General features: G+C 41.0%; 1 protein-coding gene across 1 annotated transcript; it reads left to right on the top strand.

Moving 5' to 3' along the window:
* The first annotated feature begins 8,999 nt into the window (after positions 1 to 8,999).
* LOC123961827 (excitatory amino acid transporter 2-like) lies at positions 9,000 to 20,480 on the top strand. Its single transcript, XM_046037554.1, has 11 exons — positions 9,000 to 9,037; positions 11,879 to 12,018; positions 13,695 to 13,847; positions 14,690 to 14,940; positions 15,362 to 15,509; positions 16,419 to 16,545; positions 16,708 to 16,941; positions 17,031 to 17,225; positions 17,922 to 18,056; positions 18,217 to 18,499; positions 20,409 to 20,480. The coding sequence occupies exons 1-11, from the start codon at positions 9,000 to 9,002 to the stop codon at positions 20,478 to 20,480; spliced, it is 1,776 nt and encodes a 591-aa protein (XP_045893510.1).
* Positions 20,481 to 24,131: the final 3,651 nt, after the last annotated feature.

Here is a 24,131-nt window from a genome sequence, read left to right as displayed (position 1 = left end):
GATAATAGGAGGATCAGGGAATGGGGGACAAAGAGGAAGAGGATTAATCAAACAAACAAAAAAAAAAAATATTTGATGAAGCCTAGAGTTTTCATTTGGTGACAAAAATGTAGCTAGCGATCATTTTCACATTTGATCCTCTTGCCATCAGCTGACCTACCTGGGAACACAGAAACGGAATTAAACTAAAAATAATTAATAATTTAAGTAAAACTAGTGTCATTTCCCACTTTTTCCACTAACCCTTTCCGTCTCTCCCACCTTCCTCTTCCTTTGCCCCTTTTTAATATTCCACAAATCCTCAATTAAGTGCGTAATGGGCCTCTGAGGCAGGTTTGTTTGCTTCTTTGTTCAGCTCTGGGGGATCGGCCGGCATTAATGTTCCTCTTGAGTGTGTAAATAGCCTGAGCTGTGGGAGCACAGAGCAGAGCTGCCACTTGTCTGCTTAATCGCGGAGAGCTCCATCACTTTTGGACATTTTAGAGAGCCAAAACGGGACATGCATGAGAACTTCAGCACCAAATACAATGCCCATGCTCGGAGGAGTAACCTCAGCACCCATGTCCACCTCCCACCACCTCTTCCGGAATAAACTCCTTTTACTCTCTCTCCTGCAGGACCCTTTACCCTCACCCCTTCTACCCATCATCTCCTCCAAACGGCCCTCACCCCTCCTAGTCCACAGATTCCCGACCAATCCTCCCCCTGCATGTGTGCTGCTCCCCACTGCTCAGCCTATCCCATCCCGACGAGCCCGGCTGATAGACCCTACAGTCTAGTTTTGTTTACCTCACCCACTTGTCCAGCGGAACACACAACAATCCCCTTCATTGCATGTTTGTCAGCCCACTTTTGAGAACTAAAAGAGGAGAGAGAGAGGAGGGGGGGGGGGTCTACAAAAACAAAAACGAAGGAAACAATTAAATCGCCCCTCCTCCCCATGAACCCTGTGCTAGCGGTTCCCAGATCCCAGATCTGGATTCTGTGAACTAACTTGGAGGCCTGTAAAGTGGCCCATTATTCTAGTAGGGGTGGCGTGTTCCAAAAGCGGCTTGCCTCAATGGCTGATGAATACAGAGAGGGTTTTGTTAGAGGGTTTTGGCTCACCACATTATGCACTGATTAATTAGGAGCTCGCTCTATCTATCTATCTATCTATCTATCTATCTATCTATCTATCTATCTATCTATCTATCTATCTATCTATCTATCTTCACACACTGTACAGAATTCTGTTGTACCCAGATGGATCCCAACGTTACTGGGATTCCTCGTTCCTCTCCTCTAGTATGAGGATTAGAGTGAACCAGGACTTCGGGCAGGGGTTGTGTTGCGTGCCTCAAATCTCTACGGAAGGCTGTTTATCATCCTCTGAGCGGCGTAAGATAAGTGTGCTCTGTGACTGGGATCTAATAGTGGATTGAAATGCTTTTGCCCAGAGGTTTTGATAATGATTGCTTGTGACTATAGGCAGGCTGTCATAATTTGGTGGTGGAAAAAACCCTAGCGTGCACATTCACTCTCAATGGCATTCCACTGCTGCTTGTGACAGAAGAAATATTTACATAGTTTGGCCAAGTATGCAGCGAATAACGATGTGGAAAGAAAAACAATGAACTGACTGCAGCAGGGGTCCCTCTGTGGCTTTTCACGTGTAACAGCAGTAATGGGCAATGATTAGCTGTTATTTTTACGGTATTTAAGGGTTAATGAGAAAATCCCTCCTGTTCACCTGTATAGATGTAGATCTTAAAGGGCAGTGTCAGTGAAGTGGTTCTGAAAGGAAAGCAGGCTCGCAGTTTTGGAGGACTGAAATCCCACTTAAACTTATAAGCACAGACTTACGTTGTGCTCTTTATTTTTGCAGATTTATTTTATGATATTTTTAGGTGACACATCATTGAATTTGTTGGTTAAAATTCAGGGTGCTGCACTAAAAAAGCTGGCCAACACTGCACAGGTGTTATTCGTGTACTATGTATACTGACATCCGTCTCTGCTTGAAAAGATGTTGTCTGTCAGACATGCATGGCAGATGAAGGCACTCTTTTAGTTGACATAGTATGCTGTGATAGCAATGATTTTATTATATATGCGTGTGTGAAAGAGAGGGATAAAGAAAAAAGAGAGCAAAGCAGGGAGAGACAGTGAAAGAGAGATACTTTCTATAGATAACACACACATAATGAGACAGACAGCTCTGTCACACTTCTCTGCTTTCCTGATACGCTTCCTTGTTGGATATCATCCTTGATATGATGTGTTTCCGTCAGTGCAGAAACACAGACATACAGTGTTGCAATTAGACAAACACCCACAGTGCATGAAGGGAGCATTTTCAGCTAGATAATGATCATTATAGACACGTGTGTGCGATAACATCACCATAGGCTGTGTATACATATGTTTCAGCTTCTGTTTACATTAATAAGCATAGCATTTGGGTACATACCCCAAAAGCACAAGAGTCATTTTAGCCAAGCAGTACTGTGTGACATTAGTTGTAATGTCTAGGAATTTCAGTTGCTTGTATAGAGAGCAGCCAGTGCAATGTGCGGCAATGGCTGCAAGACCTACAGTATTCAGCTACCATAATTTTAGTACTGGTAGGTAAGGTGAACTGTACTGGAAATGGCACGTTTGTTGGCATGATACTTATCAGTAACCTGCAAGCATGAACCTGAAAACTCTAAAAGGTTGCTTTCCCATGAATTTATTTGTGTTATTAGTACGTTTAAGCACACTTTATTGACTTTAGCATTTTATTAACCACATGAGCTTTCACATCTCTTGTTTTATAAATGACCTCACCCTGTAGCAACTGAAAAATGTACATTCAATATTAGCCTTCAGGATTTGGTGAGCCATGTGCTAGAAATGTGTGTGTGTGTTTGTGTGGTTGTCAGGCCTAGCTGGCTGATGTAATGAGCTGGGTGTGTGTGTGTGCGTGGCTGTGTGCAGGAATGCCCTTTCTGTCATCACTGTAGAGTAGTGTGAGGAGAGCGGGGCATGGCCACTGCTGCAGGCTGTGCTCAGTCCCTACAGACCCCAGTGTTTAATTAGTGAGAGAACATCCATCCTCCTTAGTCCTCTTATTGGCAAATCCTGAGTGAGACTGTAACCCCCTCACCTCGCCTTGGATACCACAGGACCGGACCAACTGAGATTTATGACCACATACAACAGTGCAATATGTTTTGTGTTGATTTGATTTGATTGTCTGTGTGTGTGTGTGCGTGTGTGTGTGTGTGTGTGTGTTTGTGTGCGCGCGTGTGTGTGTGTGTGTGTACGTGCTTGCATTTACATACATGTGTTGTACTCAAGAGAGGGGTTAGACAGTGAGAGTAAGTGCAAGTATCGTCTACATATATTTAAAACTGAGAGTGTGGCAGGTGAGTCTATTGATGTATGAAACGTGATTTGTGTAGTAATCTCATTTAACAGGGCCAGCTGCCCAACACATATGTCAGCACTTTATGTATCCACAGATAACGTGATAACACAGAAGCTCTTCATATGCTATATGTAGAGACATGCTCCATCTCATCTCCCACTTCAATTGATTGCTTTAATCTGACCTTCGTCCAATCCTTTCTCTCCGTCTTCACTTATTTTCTCATCTGTTTGTCATTTCAGCCCTTTGTCACCATCCTTTCCTTCACCAGCCACACCTTCCCTTTTCCACTGCCTCCCCTTTTCCATCACCCTTCCCCCATACATTGTTACACATCTATGTTTATATGGCTTTCTTGTCGTTTCACCCCTCCCACCTTCGCTCTGTCTACTGTATGCCTCTTTCTCTCTCTCCGCCTCTGTCATCCCCCTCTCAGCAATGTAGCGGGTATACCATAGCGGTGGTTGTAGTAGGGGGTGGGGTGGTCCTGCCTTACCGGCGGATTTAATGAGCTCCTGTGGGGATGGAACCAAAGCCATCAAAAGCTGCGTGATGCTATATGGGCAGCTCTGTTCAACAGATGCGCCTTTGCTAATGACAGCAGCATTGCTTCATATGCAGCCGACATAAACACAGGAGCAGCTATAGGAGGAAAGAGATGATGGTAAATGTGTCTGTAATAGGTGTGTAACCCCTAATCTGGGGGAGGTTGTGGAGAGGTACAGCAAGAGAATCATTTTGGTTACAGCTTTGAAGGATACCACTGAAAACATAGCATCACAGTTAAGGCTCTTAAGACATAATGAAGGAAACTGAGTTAACCAAGACATGTAATATGAATTCCAGACAAGTTGGGAGTTGCTCACTTTGAACGCAGCAAAACAAAAGAGAAAAGAGGATAGGTAGATGAAGGTGCAGGTGGAGAGGGAAAGACATGTAGGGACAAGTATTTGATCATGTTTGAGTGCCCACCTGTTGCACCGGTGAAGTGGCTTGTGGTAGGATTAGATGCCATCAAACTTAATATCTCTGCAGATATTATCCAGATGAATTGGAATCACCCAATTCAATCCCACCACTCCCAGCCATAATGGGCTGTTAGAACATAATTACACTGGGACTGACCACATCTGAGAGACCTATGCAGACTACAACACTAGCCTCAGGATTCCCAGAGGCTCTCTCTAATGACTGCCTCATTATGGACACAAAGGGTTGTGCCAAACAAAAGGAAACCTTAGAGGATGCTGAGGAACAGGCACGTACAGTATGGTTCAATCATGCGTTGCCAGGATGCGGATGCACCCTGATTGTAAAATAGAATAGTATAGAAAATGCGAAGAAAGCATAAAAATAGGAATTACAGCATTACAGCTGTATAATTTAGAAAATGTGTACATAGCAGCACATGATGGCTGGTGATTTCTATTCTTTAGTACAAGTGTTACAGAAAAACACACATCCAAAAAAAGGAAGACTTGCTATCAGTAGCGTCAGTGCTGGAATGCTGCACACTAACACCTAGATCACAGCTCAGGTCAGCCTAAACCGAGGCCTGAAGCTGACCGTGGTACTGAATGCCTGCGCTGCTACTCCATATCTTTTTGTAAGGGTTAACCCTTCAAGATCAGACTGCCCAAACACATCCATGTTAGCCATTAATAATCACCCAAAGAATGAGGTATTAAACGGGTCAATAATACATAATGCATAGTCGAAATAAAGTATTTGGAACTGCAACTAAAATACAAATATGATATGTAGAATTTAATGCCACAATGTGTATACATTCATCTGCACACTATAAGTATCTAGACCCCTATAAGCATTTTTACTCATCAATTCAAAATGCTGTTTTTTAGGGCATTTATGTTTTCAATACCCCAAGTTCGATTGTATAGTTTATGGGAATTCAAGCAAAAAGCATTTGTTTTTGTGGCTGTAAGTGGCCTGATTCTGTAGAGCTATCACACCATTCCCATAGAGTAACCAAACTCAAACAATACATTATTAAGAACATGTGTTTATAATTCTTCAATGTACAGCACTTTGGTTAACTTGGTTGTTTTAAATGTGCTTTAGATGTAAAGTTTGATTGATTGATTGATTGATAATTGTTAATTCTGCTCCAAGAAATCTGCTCCACAACAATGTACTCATTCATTCTTAAGAAATTGAACTGTAAATGGGCACATTGTTTGGTATTACACATTCATGTGCTTTGTATGTATTTGCATTCCATTCATTGATTAGCTATTTCATCAGTCTAAAGACAGAAAGTGACAGCATGGAATTGACATGAGTGAATATCAACAAAAATATGCCTTATTCAATGCGCAGCTCCTTTGGCTCTGTGCCAGTCTTTGATCAGGCTATATTCTCATGCCACGGTTCACATGGAAGCAGTTCAAGATGGCTTTCAAGTGGACCACTGAGTGACTCTGCACACCTACATTTGTGTGGGGTCACTTTCCTAAATTAATCTAACCAAGGTTTGACGTAGTGTGCTTTGGATATATGCACACAGAGGGCACACACTCATACACTCAAAAGGATTCTTTTTCACATCAGAGGCTGATATGAAACGCTTGTAAGATATTAAATACATAAACACACATACACATACACATTATATAAGAACATATTTAAAAAACATTTTTCACAACAGTAGTCTCCATCAGATGATCTGACTGAGAAACTGGAAGGTAAATTTTATTTGGGCTGTTGTTTGAGAAGCATACTGGGAAGAGGAAATCCCTGTGCTGGTTTGGCATTTGGATGTGTATCTACCCACAATCTGTATTTAAGTTTTGAGGGATTTTCTACCCTATGGGGAAGTTTTTTGGTTCCTCTACTCACAGGAGATACTGTTTCTAAGAAGCAGCACTCTTAGAGGGTCTTCTGTGTTTTGTTGAGGTACTGAAGAACAGTAGGTTACACTGATAGTGGAAGAAACCACATTTGCATGACAGTCCACACATTTCTCTATCACTATCTATCACTGAATGTATTCATTCTGACAAGCATCTAGGGATACATTATTGAGAGGTGTAGAGTGACAAAGCTTCCCTTTCTTCAGATGCTGGAATTTATCTCCCACTTCCTATGCACAGCACAACCTGAAGTGTTTGCTGAGAGCTTCATTAGGGGGGGGGGGGCTTTTTCACAGCCAGTATGTGTGAACCCATTTCTTCCCACTGCATGGCAAGTGGCTGTGAGGCCCAGAGGGGCCAGATATATCCGGAGCCTGGCCCAGCTCCAGTTGTCTTTACCTCACATTATGTTGTGATGCTCCAGTCATGAGAACAGGCATCGGGCCCCTCAACAGATCAGTGGAAAACTTGTATTCTCATTTACATCTTGTGCTAATGCATGGATCCCAACAACCTGAATTAGACAAGTGTAACCACACAACCGGCCACTAGTGCAAACTTAATTATTATGTAAGCATGTGTTTTGGATGAGCGGCATTGTATGGCAAAGCGTGTGACAGTAGCTCATTAATTATGCAGCACAGACACCAAAGAACCTCTATTTAAAAATGTCTTGTGAAGTTTTATAAAAGTGTTTAAATGCTTCATTACTTCTTTGTCTATGAAATAAAATATCCTTTGGTGAGAAAAAGATTCTACGTGTCCATCCGCTTGCTAATCTATCAAGCCGTACCCCATGTTTATATGGTATGTGTGCAGGCTATGTGTTTGTATGCTCTGTGTGTGGGTATGAGCTTCCTCTTTCCCCTTGATCCCCTTCTCTGTAAGCCGCAGAGTGTTGCTAGGACAACCCCTCGTGGTCCTTGCTGCATCGCAGCAGTCCTCAATGCCAGCACTCAGGGAACCTCCTCGCACTGGGAAAGCAGCATAAAATCGGGATAATCGCCGTCGATTATGGGACACAATGGGCTGCCGTTTGTGAAAGATTCATTCATCCTGGAAAAAAAGAGACTGTGGAGGGGGAAAGAGAAAGGGGCGCCTTGGTCCCTCCGCTGCTCTCCCACGGTGGGCACAGGCATGACATCAGTGGCCTGAAAGAACTGGCATTCTGGACATGCCCACTGTCCCCACTGCCACCCATGCTATACCCTTATACCCCCTCCCATTCGAACCCCCTCCCGTCTTTTCTCGCCCCTGCCAATTTGGATGCAGCGTTTGGCCGGGCGAGTTGGGGCCACTGCCACTGTTTGCGTGTGAAACAAAGCCCCTCAGAAGGAAGAGAGAGGAAGCAGAGAGCTTCACATGGTGCCAGCCAAGAGAAGGGATGGCTGCCTCAGCCTTCCCCTCACAGGCCCCTCTTTTGGCTGAGAGGTGCTGGTGTGACCCCAGTACCCCCTTCTCCTCTAGTGTCCCTCTTACTCGCCCCTGTAACCCCTTCTTCTCTGTCCTACTCTCCCCCCCCAAAAAAATGCTTCCCTGACAGGGCCCTTTGAATGAGTATGACATGTCAAGGGATTTAGGATGAGTGATTTCTCATGACACAACCTTTTACAGACAGAGATGGGATTCCTCTGGCTTTTGTTGTTGTTGTGTTTGAAGAGGAAATGGCTTTCCAGCACATTTCCCTAATTATAATAATGTGATACTGCTCAATACGATGTGAAGTCCCATGCTGCTGGGAGACTAGAGGGAAATCAGTGCTTTGGAGTTTTTATTGAATAGTGGGGATATGTAAATCAATATGTTGAGTGAGTGTGTGGACCTTATTTTGCCAGTATCTTTAAACAAACATATTTTGTAGCTAACTTCCCTTATTAGTGTTTTTGTAGTTTATTGAGGACATTATCTCTCTCTCTACATATATTGATTAAATCGTTTAATCTAATGATTTGATCTGTGTGATATAACCTTTTACAGATATCTATGTATACCTCATCATATATGCTCTTGGACCGCTGTGGCTCAACACACAGTGACATAATACATTGTAGTCCATCAGGATGACCTCAAAGCCCCAAAACGGCGACATTATGGACATTAAATCTTCCATCCATCATTCCTTTGTCGTGTATTCCCCTCTCAGCCAAAGGACTACTTACAAAGCACTACTGTCCGCATTGTGCCATTAGCAGGCATCATCCCACGCTATCCCATGTAGCTGGATGAGTCTGGGAGTGTACCCTCTGAGGGGATTACAGTGTCCAGGGAATGGAGGGTCCCTGAGGGATTTCACTGTTAAGCTCAGATGTTGACTCCTCCCACCACTTTTTCTCTTTATTTATTTATTTATTTCTAGGATTGTTGTATGCATGTGTTCTCTGTGTGTGCCTTGGTGTGTAGCTGGTTGTGGGTGGTGGAGTCAGGGGGGGGTGGGGGCTGAGTGGGGTTTGTAGACATCAGGATGGGGCAATTCAGGTTGCTGTAGCTGTGACTGGGTCTGTCGTCTGGGCTGTGTTGACTCGCTCCTCTCTGGATGCTTAGGAAGAGCTGGTGGACAGCTGAGAGCTGCTAGCTGTCAGCAGAGCTGTGGTGTTTTCAGCCACCGGCTGTACCTGGGACCTTATCTGCTGACATCTGGCAACACTTTTGGATGGAGCAGTCGTGATCCTACTAACAAATTCTTGTTCTGATTCACTCTTAAATACCAAAGGCTGGAGGTTTGAGCCTGGTCAATGTATATAGCCCTTACCTCAACTCCACCAGAAATGAAGTAAGTACTATGCATCCCATTTACAGTTATGAGCATAATATACTTTTACATCTTGTACTTTCTCTGTTCATTCACTTCAGGTACTTACTGTGGTGATTCAGCAACACTCAAGCAATTGAATATTTTTGTGTTGAAGTTAAAAGTTGTTGTTTTTTACAGTGCATCACCAGAAAATACAAGGGGACTTCTCTAAATTGTGTTGTGCATATGGAATTATAATTTGTCTTTCAGTCACCTGGGTTGACACCAGGTGTTGTTTTATTAAGACATTCATTAATTCTTCATGGCTTTACAGTCCTGTAATGCAATTAATCTCACTAAGCCCTTGGCCAAGATTGACCGGTTCATAAAATGATCCTATTAGAGACTGAGAAGAAGAATCTGTGTATGTGTGTGCAGGCGTGTCTGTATATGAATGTCATGACTTTTGCATTATGAGGTTCTGTTGGACTTTTTAGTCGTAGTAACCTAGCTTGTGAGTGGCTCTTAACAGTTTCTAAAAGAAGCAGCTCAGATCCATTAAAGTGAATGGATGCTGACAACTTTGAAGCTTAATAACTCAGAATTAGACTGCAGGGCAGGGAGAAATGATACTCATGTCAGGTCATGTCATTATGCTCATAAATGAAAGATAAAATGATGTACAGAAGGGGAATTTTCCATCCAGTAAAATGATTCTGTAACATAAAAAGACACATTTTTATTTCCTACTGTTGTGAAATGATAGTTTTCTCCTCGCTGTGCATTTTCATTGTCATCTATCATTGGGTCGCACATCTGTCTCATCTGTCTCTTCCTTGGTGAGAGAAGCGCTAATGAGAGGATCATGACAGAATAATATCCGACCTCGGTGACGTCCAACGTCTCTATCTCTCTCTCAGAGCTAAAAATAATGAAAGGGAGAGAAAAGGGTGAAAATTCTATTAACAGCACTCATCACTCTTGTGGAATGGGATTACATGGTAATGCTAATTTTTCCGCATTTTATTTCTGGCGTTTTACTTATGTGTGAAATAATGCAGAGCTTGAGAGTAATGGTAGCTATACCTTTGCCTGCTGGTTGCATGTATTTTCTGTATTTCGCACTTCACTTTGAAATTAATAAGAGGAGATAGGACTTGTCCATCTGTGTGCCTGGAAGCTGACCAGGTGGTCTTCCTATAGCCAAGCTTACAACGCAGCAGTACACAAAGCTGGGGGAGGTGTGTGTAAATGTGTGAGTCTCTCTCTCTCTCTTTCTCTCTCTCTCTCTCTCTCTCTGTGTTCATGTGGAATTATTAGTGACTACTTACCCAACAACAATAACACCATCAAAAGCCTTTTGGTTGCAGAGAGGTTTTCCAAATGATTTGAGCTGTCTTGCCTTTGATCAATTGTCAGCTTTGAAAAAAAATTGACAGCCAACATGATTAATATCTAAGCAGTGTTCTGACTTCATTATGGACTATAGGGGGAGGGTGTAAGGACAAAAAAAATAACTTCACCACTCACAAATGGGAGGATTTGTGAGTTTTAGGGCCATGAGGGTTTAGGTGAAAGGTCAGTGTCACATTATTTCTCTTTTGCTTTTCTTTGGAATTCATCACAGCAGACATTTTCATGGGCTTATTGGAGATGAATTGCAACAAAGAGACGTTTCTATTTCTTCCTAAATAAAAAAAAAGACAGAGCAAGACTATTTGATAGACTATTGATGCAACTTGTTGAGGAGACAACCAATACAAAGCCACTGTCCTTTCTCATTCCCCGTCACTGTCTTTCTGACAGAGTTATTGAACACCTGCCTATCTGGTATTTGACAGACACAGCTGGCTGTCTTCTCACTAACCAACTCATTCACACCTCAATGGGACGGCAGGAAACTGCTCTGTGCTGCCTATGATGGGAAATCATTTAATAAGTCATCTATCATTGGGTCTGTGTGACTACAATTGTATTTTAGTTTTTGTGTGCTTCTAAATTTACTGTCACACAATCAAACGTGAGAGAGAGAGAGAGAGAATGTATATGTAGGGGCATAAGTCCTAACAGTCAATATGTTTGCTCCTCCTCCTTTCTTTTTTATCATTGTCGTAAACGAATATCTGTAGATACTCACCAGGGTTTTTTGTCTCTTGTTGTCTATACAGTGAAACCCTCACACCGTAATTAATTAATAAAACATACATATGTTTGAAAGTTGTATTCAAAATCCAATCTACTTCATTGTTTGTTCTGTGAATGTTAATGTCATGCATATAACTACTTTTTCAGAATATTTCATTCCTGCCATTTCTTCATGCATGAAAAAAAAAATTACAGTCAGTCTAATTACCTAGTCTTTAAATTATTGCTAACCCCAGACAGTTTTTATTTGATCAAAATACAGAAATTACATAAATCTTTAACAAAATGCTGTGCTTAAAAGATTCAGAGAATCCGTTTTTAATAAACTTACTTGAGATGCTATGTGTTTGAAGTATTACCCCAAAGGACCGACATTTTACTAGCAGCAGCTTGTAGTCAGCTTCCATCTGTTGGATGATTTAGTAACCATGAACAGTGTTGGAGTGTTGGAGTGTCAGCTTGGCAGCACACTTGAACGCTTAACATTTTTCATTATGCACTGTTTTTTTTAAAAATATATAATGGTTTCCAGAGACATCATGCCCATCCAAATGATCTGCCTTCTGTATTATGGTGCTGTGTTTTATTATAGTCAACATAATGCCTTTCTCAGAGTGACCACACATGTATGACAGAATGTAACAGCATGCTGTACGACCAAGTGTGTGTTTTAGAAGGGGTTCAGCTTGATGGTTGTGTATTTTGTAAATAAAAGTTTAATTTGTTCTGTCACAGTGCCAACAGTATGCCTAAACAAGTTGAGGTGAGGATGCATGAGAGTCACCTGGAGCCCATTGAGGCCAGGCCTCAGTCCAAGTGTGCCCAAATCTGCTCCAAGATGTTCAAGAACCTTCTGCTCACGCTCACTGTCCTCGGTAAGTCACCTCATCATTGGTGAGTTTTTGTCTCTTTCTTTTCTTCCTCAAGTAGCTAATAAAAAGTGAGGCATGCTAAAGATGGGCACCGACAACCGCTGAGCTCAGTGTTGTGTTAACTCAGAGCTCAATTATGCAGCTTGCTTGTAATATGAGGAGGAGATGCCATCTGTGCTTGATCACTGTACCAGACAGTAAGATGACTGGGTGTCCTGACCTTCCCCAGCTCCGTGCCACCTGTTGCTATCAAAAGCTCTCTGCAGCACTGGACACCCAAACAGCCTCTGGTGGTGCATGAAAAATATTGTGATTATAGCAGTGGCTCAATGTGCTACAGGGGGAGATTTAATGAAAAGAGGAAATTAAAGTGGTGATGCAATTTCTGGTTAGAGGTCTTGAATCAGATTTGTGTTTAACCAGCATATATCATTTATATTTTGTTGTGTCTGACAGCTATGTGGCCCCTTACCATTTTATAAGCCTATGCTGTGAACCTGTTATAAAACTGTATAAATTCATATTGGATATGAGTGTGTATATTTCATTTAGCCATGTATGGTGTGCCTGTCTGTATGTTTCCTGCTTGCATGGATGTGTGTCGGTGTGAGTGTGCGTAATGTGTACATCTCACCCCACTTGGCAGGACTCTTGCAAAGCAAGTGGTGCCAGCATGATCATTGATCATCTGTCACTTGGCAGATAAGAGCCTAAATGAGAACTTGCAAAAGAGCCAAAGAGAAGGCACAGGAAATCAAGTGCCATCCAAAACCATTGGGTGTGCAGACCTCATGGGATGCTGCTAGACTGAAGGACAGATTGAAGCACAGAGCACAGCTTACTTTTTTTTTTTTTTTTTTAAAGCTGGAGGGCTTTTGATTCAAATATGTGTTATTAAACATCGTCTCGGGCTGTGTGATCTTTGGCAATGGTATTGTAGCAGAGGAAGTGCAGCCCCGGGATGGTGGTGGGGTGGGTTTCTGGATTTTTTCTTCTGGCCTGAGATGGACAGACACAGAGGCCAACTACTGGTAGGCTGGGCTGCAGGGGGGGTTAGAGCAGAGAGAAGTCATCTTTACTTGCAGAAACACTGTGTGGCAGGAAAATAACATGTTTGTTGCAGTTAGTTGGAAGAGACATATGTCAAAGGTCAACAGTGGCTTTGTTAGGGATGGGCTGATCTTTCAAATGTAACTGTTTCCAGGCTTATTGAAAGTAAATGGGGCCAGAGGACAGGTAAGGCAGCAAAGAATCTACTGAATAGCAGAACTATTCCAGTGAGGCACAAGGTGAACCTAAGATTAGGGTCAACTACTTCTTTTTTCTCCGTTGCTTGAAAAAGATCCAAACTTAATCCTCCGTGAGCTTTACTCTCTTTTAGCAGGTTTCAGTTTTATCTGCTCAACCCACTGTTCTCTTTAAACATGTAACAGACAGCCTGTTGTACAACTCCAAACAACTAAACTGATAAGAGGCAGAGGTCACTTATTAACTTATATCACTTCTTCTTAAACTTTCCCCATCAGCCCAGAATACACCCATAAGACATGCTTTCATTTAAAAAAAATCTAATATCTGATTTTCTTTTCTTTCACTTGTCAATATCATTCCCAAATATCTTCTATTTTGCAGTTATACACTTGCAGTTTCACTCACTCATCTTCCTCCTTGCACTTCAGGTGTGATCTTGGGAGCTGTATCAGGGATGTTGCTCCGTGTTGCCTCTCCGATCCACCCAGATATTGTCATGGTGATCTCTTTTCCTGGAGATATCCTGATGAGGATGCTGAAGATGTTGATCCTCCCACTCATCATCTCCAGTTTAATCACAGGTGCTGTGTGACAGATCACTTATGGCAAATACATTATATAATAATATATTATGTTATATTAAGAAAATATGTTTTACTGGTGTGTTTGCATTGTATCTATACACATTTGACAGGGCTCATGTACAGTTGAATCAACCCATTCTCATTTCCAGCTCGTCACATATGGACACTTGGTCAACACCCTTGAAGTGGCTTTTAAACACCCTTACTACCTTTCAGCTTCGCTTTGCCATGTATAGAGCTCCAAGGTCAAGTTAGCAAGAATAAATATGCGACGTTTGGTTAGGCTTTCAAAATAAAACTAGTGATTAACGTTGTCAGAATTCGCAATTTGGTTAGGCTTGGCCAGCTAACTCCTTACTTAGACCTTTCTGTTATTCATACAAGGCCTACTTTAAGAGTTAAACAATGACTCTAAAGGGCTTCCCCCAGTGCGCTGAACTATAATGCTAAAGTCTACCATGTCTGGTGGTACCAGACCCCAAAAGACTTGACAAAGCATTGGTATTTGACTCCCTAGGAATGAGAACGGGTTGGTTGAAATTGATTACAAGGGCAAATAAACTTAAATTTTTCATCGTCACCTTTCATTGCTGTGATACTGCTAAAGACAGACACAAAGAGAATGCCCTGTTATTACTGAAATCCTGATTCTGAAATCATAATTGAAAATATTTCATGCAATATATAATGCCATGCATCATGCACATGATGATGAACACCATTATGTAATCACCTACAGTCTTTGCGTCCATCCTGCATGCCCCAAACTGGTAGGTCAACATTTCCATTCAGTAAGTAATTAGCAGGTGAAAACACGATCTTGCTTGTTTTGGCTGCAGGTCTGGCTGGTTTGGATGCCAAATCTAGCGGTCGCTTGGGCACCAGAGCTATGGTCTACTACATGAGCACCACTATTATTGCTGCTGTTCTGGGAGTCATCCTAGTGTTACTGATCCACCCTGGCAACCCCAAACTGAAGGAGAATCTGGGCGAGGGCGAGGTCAATGATGATGTGTCCAGCTTGGATGCCTTCTTTGATTTGATCCGGAACCTGTTCCCAGAGAATCTGGTGCAGGCTTGTTTCCAACAGGTAAATGGAGGACAACAATAACAAGACACATGGCTTAATACTGAAGTTTGATTGTCAGCGCAGGTGCTAGATGCTTAGAAAGTCTGTCAGTGATATATGAAAGTCATTGTTAGTCTTGTACGAGTGGCATAATTTAATATGGAATATCCATTGTGGCCTGATATCGAGTTTGAGAGAATTGCAGTATTGTCTGTCTGGAAAATAGGTAGAGTGTCCTTTACTGTCTTTATTTCCTAGTAGAGGCTTTTATAACAGATGAACACTAAATGCACATTGGATATAAAGACACACCAAAGCAGAAGCAGATTTGCAAACACGATTATTGACAGCTGAGTGGCCTTGTGTCATAGGGATACATCATATCTGATTCCAGCATTGGTCAGCAAACTCACCACTAGTATCTTTTCCTCATTTAACTCAGATCCAGACTGTCACAAAGAAGATAGAAGTGGCTGTTGAGGAGGATGTTAATGCCACCACCTTGGAGGGCCTAGTGGCTAACATTACCAAGGAGCCTCAGTACATCGTCAGAAAGTCCCTACAGTTCAAAAGTGGCATGAATGTTCTGGGTATGTAACCAACCAAAAACACTCACAGTGTATAGATAATTAACAGTTAACAAGACTAAGAGTCTACAGACATGCCAGCAACTCTGTGAGGCCATACTTAGGCACAGCGTTGCTTTGAGCCAAATGCTACTATCAGCATCCTAAAATGCTCGCAATGACAATGCTAACATGCTGATGTTTAGCTGGCATACTTTTCGGCATGTTTAGTTTAGATGATGCTGATTGGAATGTCATTAGTTTTGCAGGTTTTTGTTCATAAATCAATGTATACAACAAATTGAAATTTTTTACCTGATGATTGTGCTAAATGAAAAGTTAAGATCATTCCTCCTGAGAGGGACATGGGTGTATCAAATGTCACGGCAATACATCCAATAGTTAAGACATTTCCCTCAAAACCATAAATAAGAACCCCATGCTGGTGCTACAGGAAAAGTCAAGGGATGACTAAAGTCAGAAACATGGTCTGGGAACCAGGAATGTCATTGCCAATCTACAGAACATACTTCTCAGGACAAGTGAAAACTCTGACATGCCGATGGCGCGACAGGAAGTCGGGGAATCCCCTAAGTTATTAGGATTCATTCTCTGGGCACCATAAATATCTCCACCAAATTGCATGGCAATTCATCTAAAAGTTGTTGAGATATTTGACCAAAGTGGTGAACTGACCAACTAACATTGTCATCCATGCAGCTAGCATGGCTAAAAATAAAAGCAAAGTTTACAGTATTACATTTACAGAAATTCACAGTAGCAAACATCTGGATAAACCTAATGCTTCTGGCTGTAAATGTAATCCAAACCTTGAATGTCTCATCTTCAAATAATACTCCCCTCATGTGGTAGTCATCTCACCTCTCCACACTGGTATTCAAAGTTTGATACATTTATGATTTTCTGTCACAGGTCTGATTGGTTTCTTTATTGCATTTGGCATCTGCATGGGCAAGATGGGAGAAAAGGCCAGACTCATGATTGAATTCTTCAACATCCTCAATGAGATTGTGATGAAAATTGTCATCTTGATCATGTGGTTAGTATCACTTAAGAATCTCATTGACTCATTTAATTATTTCAAGTCAGAAATAACTGTTAACGCCAAGTTATTTCTCAAGTCATTACAACATTTTAAAATAGTGTAGCTACATGAAGCAGAATTTGTGTGAAATAGTCAAAGCTAAATCCGTCTCGTCAGGTACTCTCCCTTTGGTATTGCCTGTCTCATCTGTGGTAAGATCATCTCCATCAAGGACCTGGAGGTGGTGGCCAGGCAGCTGGGCATGTATATGGTCACTGTAATTATTGGCCTCATCATCCACGGAGCAATCTTCCTGCCCAGCATCTACTTTGTTATCGTCAGGAAAAACCCCTTCACCTTCTTCCTGGGCATCTTCCAGGCCTGGATCACTGCCCTGGGGACAGCCTCCAGGTCAGCATTAAAATGACTGGACATTTCATTTTTGATATATGTGCAGCTGATTCAAAATATAACCTAAAATTTCCTTGTTTTCCCTCCAGTGCTGGTACACTGCCTGTCACCTTCCGTTGTCTGGAGGAGAACTTGGGTATTGACAAAAGAGTCACTCGGTTTGTGCTCCCAGTCGGTGCCACCATCAACATGGATGGAACTGCTCTGTATGAGGCTGTTGCAGCCATCTTTATTGCCCAGATGAATGGCATCCACCTTGACCCTGGTCAGATTGTCACTGTCAGGTCAGGAGACACTCATGATAGACTTCAAGCATATCAGATTTTATTAGTTGATGTCATTTCCATTGCTTATGTTTACAGTTTGAGCTGAGCTGAAATTATGTGATGAAAACTGTAAGTATCATTGCACAGATTTAGTTTTGTCTCTGGACATAGAAAAGACCCAGATGCTCTGTGTGATGTGAACATCTGCATTGTATGAAATGTCAGTATTAGTGTTGTGAAATGATGAAACCCTCCATGATATTTCAGACATCCCTGTATGAAAATAGGCTTCTCAAGTGGCTATTTTTAATCATAACACTAAGAATTGTAATTCCCACTATTTAAAGTGGGTTTAAATAAAATAATAATAAATATCTGTAACTATCCCCCAATGCTCTCCTGTTAATACGGTGAGTCAAGGGTGGATGACCTTCAGCCTGACATTTTTATGGCATATCAATCCACAAACCCCTCAAATTAAACATCCCATCTCTCACATTTGAACCTCTCTTCATGTGCGTTGGATGACCCACTCTGGCGCTCTTCAGCTGCTGCTCTTTATACAAGTACCATAGAGAACGAAAGTCTTCATCTGTTGCTGTGTAGTTTAGCCATTTCACGTTTATTTATGTCTGTGAGGAGTTGCGGCAGGGTGTGGTTAATCGTAGTGGTTTTGGAGAATAGGATTGATTGCTGCTTTGCTGTGTTTTCCAGTCTGACAGCCACCCTGGCCAGTGTTGGAGCAGCCAGTATTCCCAGTGCTGGCCTGGTGACTATGCTCTTGATCCTTACTGCTGTAGGCCTGCCAACCCAAGACATCAGTCTGCTGGTTGCTGTTGACTGGCTGCTGTGAGTTTGACAAGACAAAAATATATATTGTGGTTGTGATTTCCCTTTACCTCTATTTTAGGTTTTTGTTTTCCATTCATCTGGAAATCTCTACTTGTATTTTTCTCATTTTTATAAAGTATGGAAAACCATCTTTCTTGCCTGGTTTGTCTCTCCTCAGGGATCGATTCAGGACTTCAGTGAACGTGGTGGGTGACTCCTATGGTGCAGGCATCGTGTACCACATGTCCAAGGCAGAGCTGGACGAGCTGGATGCGCACACGGCTAAATCAGATGACATTGAAATGATGACGAAGACCCAGTCTTATTATGATGACATGAAGAACCATCACGAAAACAATTCCAACCAGTGCGTCTTAACCGCTACCGCTACCTCTACCTCTACCTCTGCCACAACTGCTACCGTCACTGCTAACAATTCTGTTGTAGTAGATGAATGCAAGGTACAATTAATGCTTACGGACATAGAGACTTCTATATAACCCCCTCTGTTGTTGCATGCTCACTCTGCACCTTGCTTGACTCTGTTTCTTTTATTCATTGCATCTTTGTACATACATATTAATGTAAATACACCTACTGTTATTTTATGACAGAAGTGAAGGAAGAGAACGGTTGCATGTGTATGTCATTCTTCTGGAATAGCAGCTTTTGTGTTGAATGAACGTCCAAAAACTCAAAGTTTCCAAGGTTTCCAAAATGAACTAACTAAAAAAGAATTCATTTTTAGTGCATGCAAGTGAGGGATAAATCACACCTCTCTACATAATTAGCCTAATCTGATGACTGTAACCAGTTGGGGATTGGCCTTAATTCAAAAGGCAGAGACAGATAATCCTCATTATGACCCTGAGGAATTATTTGGCAGCCCTCCCATCTATCAAAAGTTGACACACCATGCATTTTCCAAAGATCCTCTCTATAGAATAATGTTTCCCCTTTCCTGTAATCACTTTAGTTTTCATTTTCCTTTTGTTCAGCTTAATGTTCGGTGTGGTTCACTCTGCTTTATCTGGAATGTAGCTAATTTCAATTGTTTAACCAACTCATTTCCAAACAGTCAACCTTTCCTGTAAGATTTACACCGTAGAGTGGGAAAGTGTTATGGCTAATTAGCAGTTCACATATTCCCTACGTACACACATCTACCACGCTGTCACTGATTCAGGGTTTTTGCGCATTGCCACCAGCTATTTCTGTACATTGTGAGAACTGCGTGTGAAATCGGAAAGCTGTGAAGTAGCACCCGTAATGTAAAACACACCCTGTCTTTGAATGTATTCTAGACTTTTAGAATAATATGTGGGAGTTCAGAGTACTTCTTCCCTGACACGGACACACACACATACGCACACACACACACACACACACATGCCCTGGCAGAAAAGGTCTTCTGATGAGCCTATTCGTTTATTAAAGGATGAAAGGTGTTGCCTAGAAATGCTGGTAACCTGTCACACAAGTAATCTATCCATAATGAAAAGTCACATCCTCCTTTCTGAATCTCTATTTATTAATGGACTTTTACATACAAATATGACACAAAGGCTTGCTATTTCCAGTTTCCACCATAACTATTTTTTTTGGTTTCCTGTTCCATTTAGCCTGTAAATAGCATGACTCACATTTCTAACCAATTTTTTAAAAAAACACTGTGCTTGCAAAATAGCTAAAAGTAACAATGCATTCATTCTTTAGTGTTTGTACCTTGTTTTCTGTGTAATCTGTCTATTCTTCCATAATTTATTCACTTGTATTTTTTTTTACTGCCTGTTGAGTTTTTGGTCATCATAAATGTGTGGTCTGATCCCAGGTCAGTAAAAGAAACTACACTCTTAGAGCTACCATAAGCATAATCATCATCAGTGGCCCTACAGTATTCCTTCACAGTTTTTGCATGTTACAAACTAGCTATGATACATAAGAGGCTGTGTTTTAATTGCCAAAGTTGACTTCACTACAGTACCCAAAATTACAGAAAAGAATGTCCTAACTGGTATCGTGGCTTTACAGTTATAAAATGTTTATAGTTGTGTATTCTCTGAAAAGTTTACCTACCTACTTACATGTGGCTTATAAAACCAGGACATAGCAGGAATGATTGTTAAAGTTGCTTTTTTGATGGCATAGCAAATAAACCATGGTCAATCATGCTTTCTAAGCTTTGTAAGCCTGATTGACCAATCAGATTGCTTTGCTGAAACTTAGTAATATTATCTCATAAGTGGGAGCATTGAATCAACAATGCAGTATTAAAATAATTTCTTTGATCCAATGCTTCATAAGAAATGAACTGTGTTTTTGTCTGTGCCTTGGATCCACTGTTTAGATTTTCCTGCTAAATGCTTACAGGTAACCTCAGCTACTAACGGCTCTGCTGCGGAGTGCACGCTTGTTGAGGAGGAACCATGGAAACATGAATAATGGCAGCACAGAGATCCCCTGCTCCTGGGCTCCACAAGCTTTCCTACTTGGTGATAAAAAAGAGTGAATGGAAAAAAAAGTCACACGAACAGAACTACTAATTGTTTTTTTTATGTAGTTTAGTTTTCTTTCCTTTTTTTTATTAGTCCCTTTAAATGTTTTTGCAACTGTCTATCTGACTGATATATAATACTAATTCACTTAACCGTGAAATTATAACAGAGGTATACTTTACCTGTTAGAGCACAATTATATCCTACATAGCGGATACTTGCACAACATACTTCAAGGCTTGGGGAGGGAAGGAAGAGAAAAAAAGAGATATTTATTAGATAAGCTATTCCTTGCAGTATATCTTGGTTCTACATTTATAAGATGAGAGAAGAAGTGGCTGTTTAACATGAGATGCGCTGAGATCATCTTCCAAGTTTCATACAGGTGGTTCATTATTTTAATGTCAGAAGAAGAGCAGGAGCATTTATCATGACAACCACTGTAATGTTTGTACTGAACTTCCTGGCTTTACATTGCTGTCAGTACCGTAACAATGTGTGCATAAGGCCACTGATTTTCCTCTCCATCTCAGTCTCTCATCTGAGAACATCACTTTCGATTCTTAAACTGCCTTTAGAGTGAATCTGACTGCATTTGCCGAACATTACCCACTATCCCTGAGGTCCAGCAAACTGATGAAAGGGTAGGAAGCAGGGAGAACGACCATGCTGAGCCTCTCAAACTACAAGCACATTCACAGTGAAATTAGAAAGCATAAGTCATACCATGGAGCCCATTTTTTTTTTATCCCCCTTTTGTTTGGTTTTTTGGGTCAACTGTAAAAAAGAAAAAAAGGGACTTTTTTCTTTGTGTCACCTGTTGAGTGAGATATAAAACTTGTTTGAGCGTGTGCCTGTGTGTATGATAGAGAGAGAGAGGGAGAGCTGGGGTTAAGAACACGACCAACTCAATTATAGGGACCAAACAGGCAGATAACCAATCAACTCACAGAGGCCTTTGAACTGCCTCCATGACATCACTCTCATTACATTCTTCAGAATTCCTACATTAACGTCTGTTTATAACTGGCTGGCACAGCAGGTGATATTAACACTTTTTTCCGATGAAGCTTAAAAAAATCCCTGCCCTGAAAATGAAACTTTATACAGTACTTTCCCCCACAAAACACTGTGTGATGCACATGGCATTAAAATAAATTAGCATCAAAATGATTATTGTAAAAACAAACAATAGTAAGGAGTTTACATATCTGAAATTATAGCACAAAAAAGAGATTATATAGAGCACAAACCGAGTCACAGAGCACAAATATAACCAAAACCCCAATGTGGATAATTTTCATCATTATTCCACGTCGACACTGATCGTATTCCAAGTTTAAAAAAATAATTTTTAAAAACTCAATAAGGGACAGCAAATTATTCTCAGGCTTGTGTGTTTCCTCTTTTAGAGGAGGAAAAAATGTTGTAATCCTAAAATGTTTACTTGCTCACTAGAGCTTCAAGAAAATGGCCTCTCGACAGCACAACTTTTAAAAGTGCTGACTCTAAAAACGGAGACAGTTTACTGGAATGGTCTTTGTGAAAGATAGTGATTTTATAATATGATAATGTGCTGGGAAGAGAGGTTTCGTAGCACATACAGGAAGCACACACACACACACACACACACACACACACAGATATTCAGATTATATTCCAGCGGTTGAGTGATCCCTCAACCTGTGTTCTCTCTGAAAGCACAGGAACGGCTATTACTGAACACTGACAGAGTACACAAGGTGAACCACCAGAAGAAAGTCAAAATAAAGAAACGAAGGAAGAAGTAGCTCTCGGCTGTCAGATGGATTCTTCGCTTGCACAAACAGAGGCAGCTCATTGCTATAATGCTTCGGGGAGGCTTGCCAGCTTCTTGTTTAGCCAGACCTAAAAAGGTAAACAATGATATATTTTAGCCACCAGAGCTCAAGACTGTTTCTACAAAACCCTAGATGCTGCAGCTGTGTGTCCATACTGGTGCAAAGACATGTTAGGAAACACAGAACAGAACAATGGACACTTCACATGCATTTTGCCAGAATGTTGCCAACCTATCAGGTAATAAAAATATATTCCTCTCATAGAACCAAATGGCTTAACCTGCAAACACACAAACAAAGCTGTACTACTGGCTCTTAATCTTTTTTTAGCCTGTGTGAGTGAGAGGTGAGACTTCTGTGGTGTGGGTTTGTGGATTGGATTTCTTTATCAGTATTGTGTCCTTCTCTCTTGTCTTGTGTTTTGTCATGTGCGCTAATGACAACCTTGCCTTGAAGATGTTCACTTCAAACAAATGCCAATTAAAGTAACATTAGAGAACTTAACAAAACACTTAGTACAACACTCGGTCCTTTAGTACCTTGAAACCCACTCTCAGAAGATGTCTTTTGCTTTTTTTTTTAAAGCTTGGCTAACAGAAGTGTGCTTTGATACAACATAGAGCCCACTTGGTGTTTTGCTGTACGCACTGCGCAGACTGATGCACACCATACACACAAAAGCAAGCATGAAGACACACACTTTCTCACACACACACACACACACACACACACACACACACGATTTTATTTTTCCAAATGCACACAAGCAGTCTTAAACCTTGAAGGTCACTACATTTATAATTGTAATCAAGCATGCCGCGGAGCACAGTACTGACACCTGAACAGGCCCTCTGAGCCTGATCTTTTGACCATGTGATCTTCAGGAAAAAAAAAGAATCTCTCCAGTAAGGAGACAATGCAGACCATAGTGTCATCAATGGGGATTGAGTGTTGGACCACTATTATGTTCAAACTCACGGTTTTAGAAGCATGAATAAAATAAAATTATAATTATTTTTTTGCACCACTATCTTAAAAGCATGATATTTTAAAGTGCCTCCTTGCACTTTGTGTATATATTGTAGGTAACAGATGTTTTTGTTTGTTTGTTTGTTTTGTTCCTTTTGTTTTCTTTTGGGGGGGCATTGAAATGGTATGTAGGAATATAGTTTCATTGCTGTGACATTTTTAATGTAATCCTCTAGAAAAAAAAATCATCTATGTCCTGAGTAAAAATAGATTAGACGAAATGTATAGAGAGGAAATCGTGTAATAAATTGCTTGTTTTTTATGCTCTAATAGCTGTTAACTAGTTGTTTTACTTACCTGTCACACACCAATATATAAATATCTTTTTTTTTTTTTTTAATCTAATGTAAGCGTTTTGAATGTTTGTTCCATGAAGTTATAAGCAGTATGCATTCATTTTCATTGTACATAAATAAATATGTAATTGCTCTGTTCAGAGGCAATGCAGAATTTTCTGAAAATTACAGTGATTCTGGAGCAAACACTGTTTGCCTGAAGGCGAGAAAGACAAAGGGAGAAACAAAAGAGAGAGAAAGAGAGCGAGGGAAAGTTTTCGTTCTGATGAAGGGAGCCAGCATGACTTGTTTTGGTCGGAATTACTGGGATAAAGGTTGCCAAAAAGAGAGACAAATAAAGGAAAAGGTCAAATTTGCCCTGTATGTAGGACAGAGTGAGGAATCAAACACAGCCTATAATAGTTATCTGAGTTAAAGAACAAACATCATGCAATGTATTCAAATGCCTGTTAC

This window comes from Micropterus dolomieu, linkage group LG22 (assembly GCF_021292245.1).
Source record: "Micropterus dolomieu isolate WLL.071019.BEF.003 ecotype Adirondacks linkage group LG22, ASM2129224v1, whole genome shotgun sequence".
In the NCBI taxonomy this organism is placed as follows: domain Eukaryota; kingdom Metazoa; phylum Chordata; class Actinopteri; order Centrarchiformes; family Centrarchidae; genus Micropterus; species Micropterus dolomieu.
The sequence above is the reverse complement of the archived record's forward strand: the minus strand, read 5'-3'. Positions and strand labels throughout refer to the sequence as shown.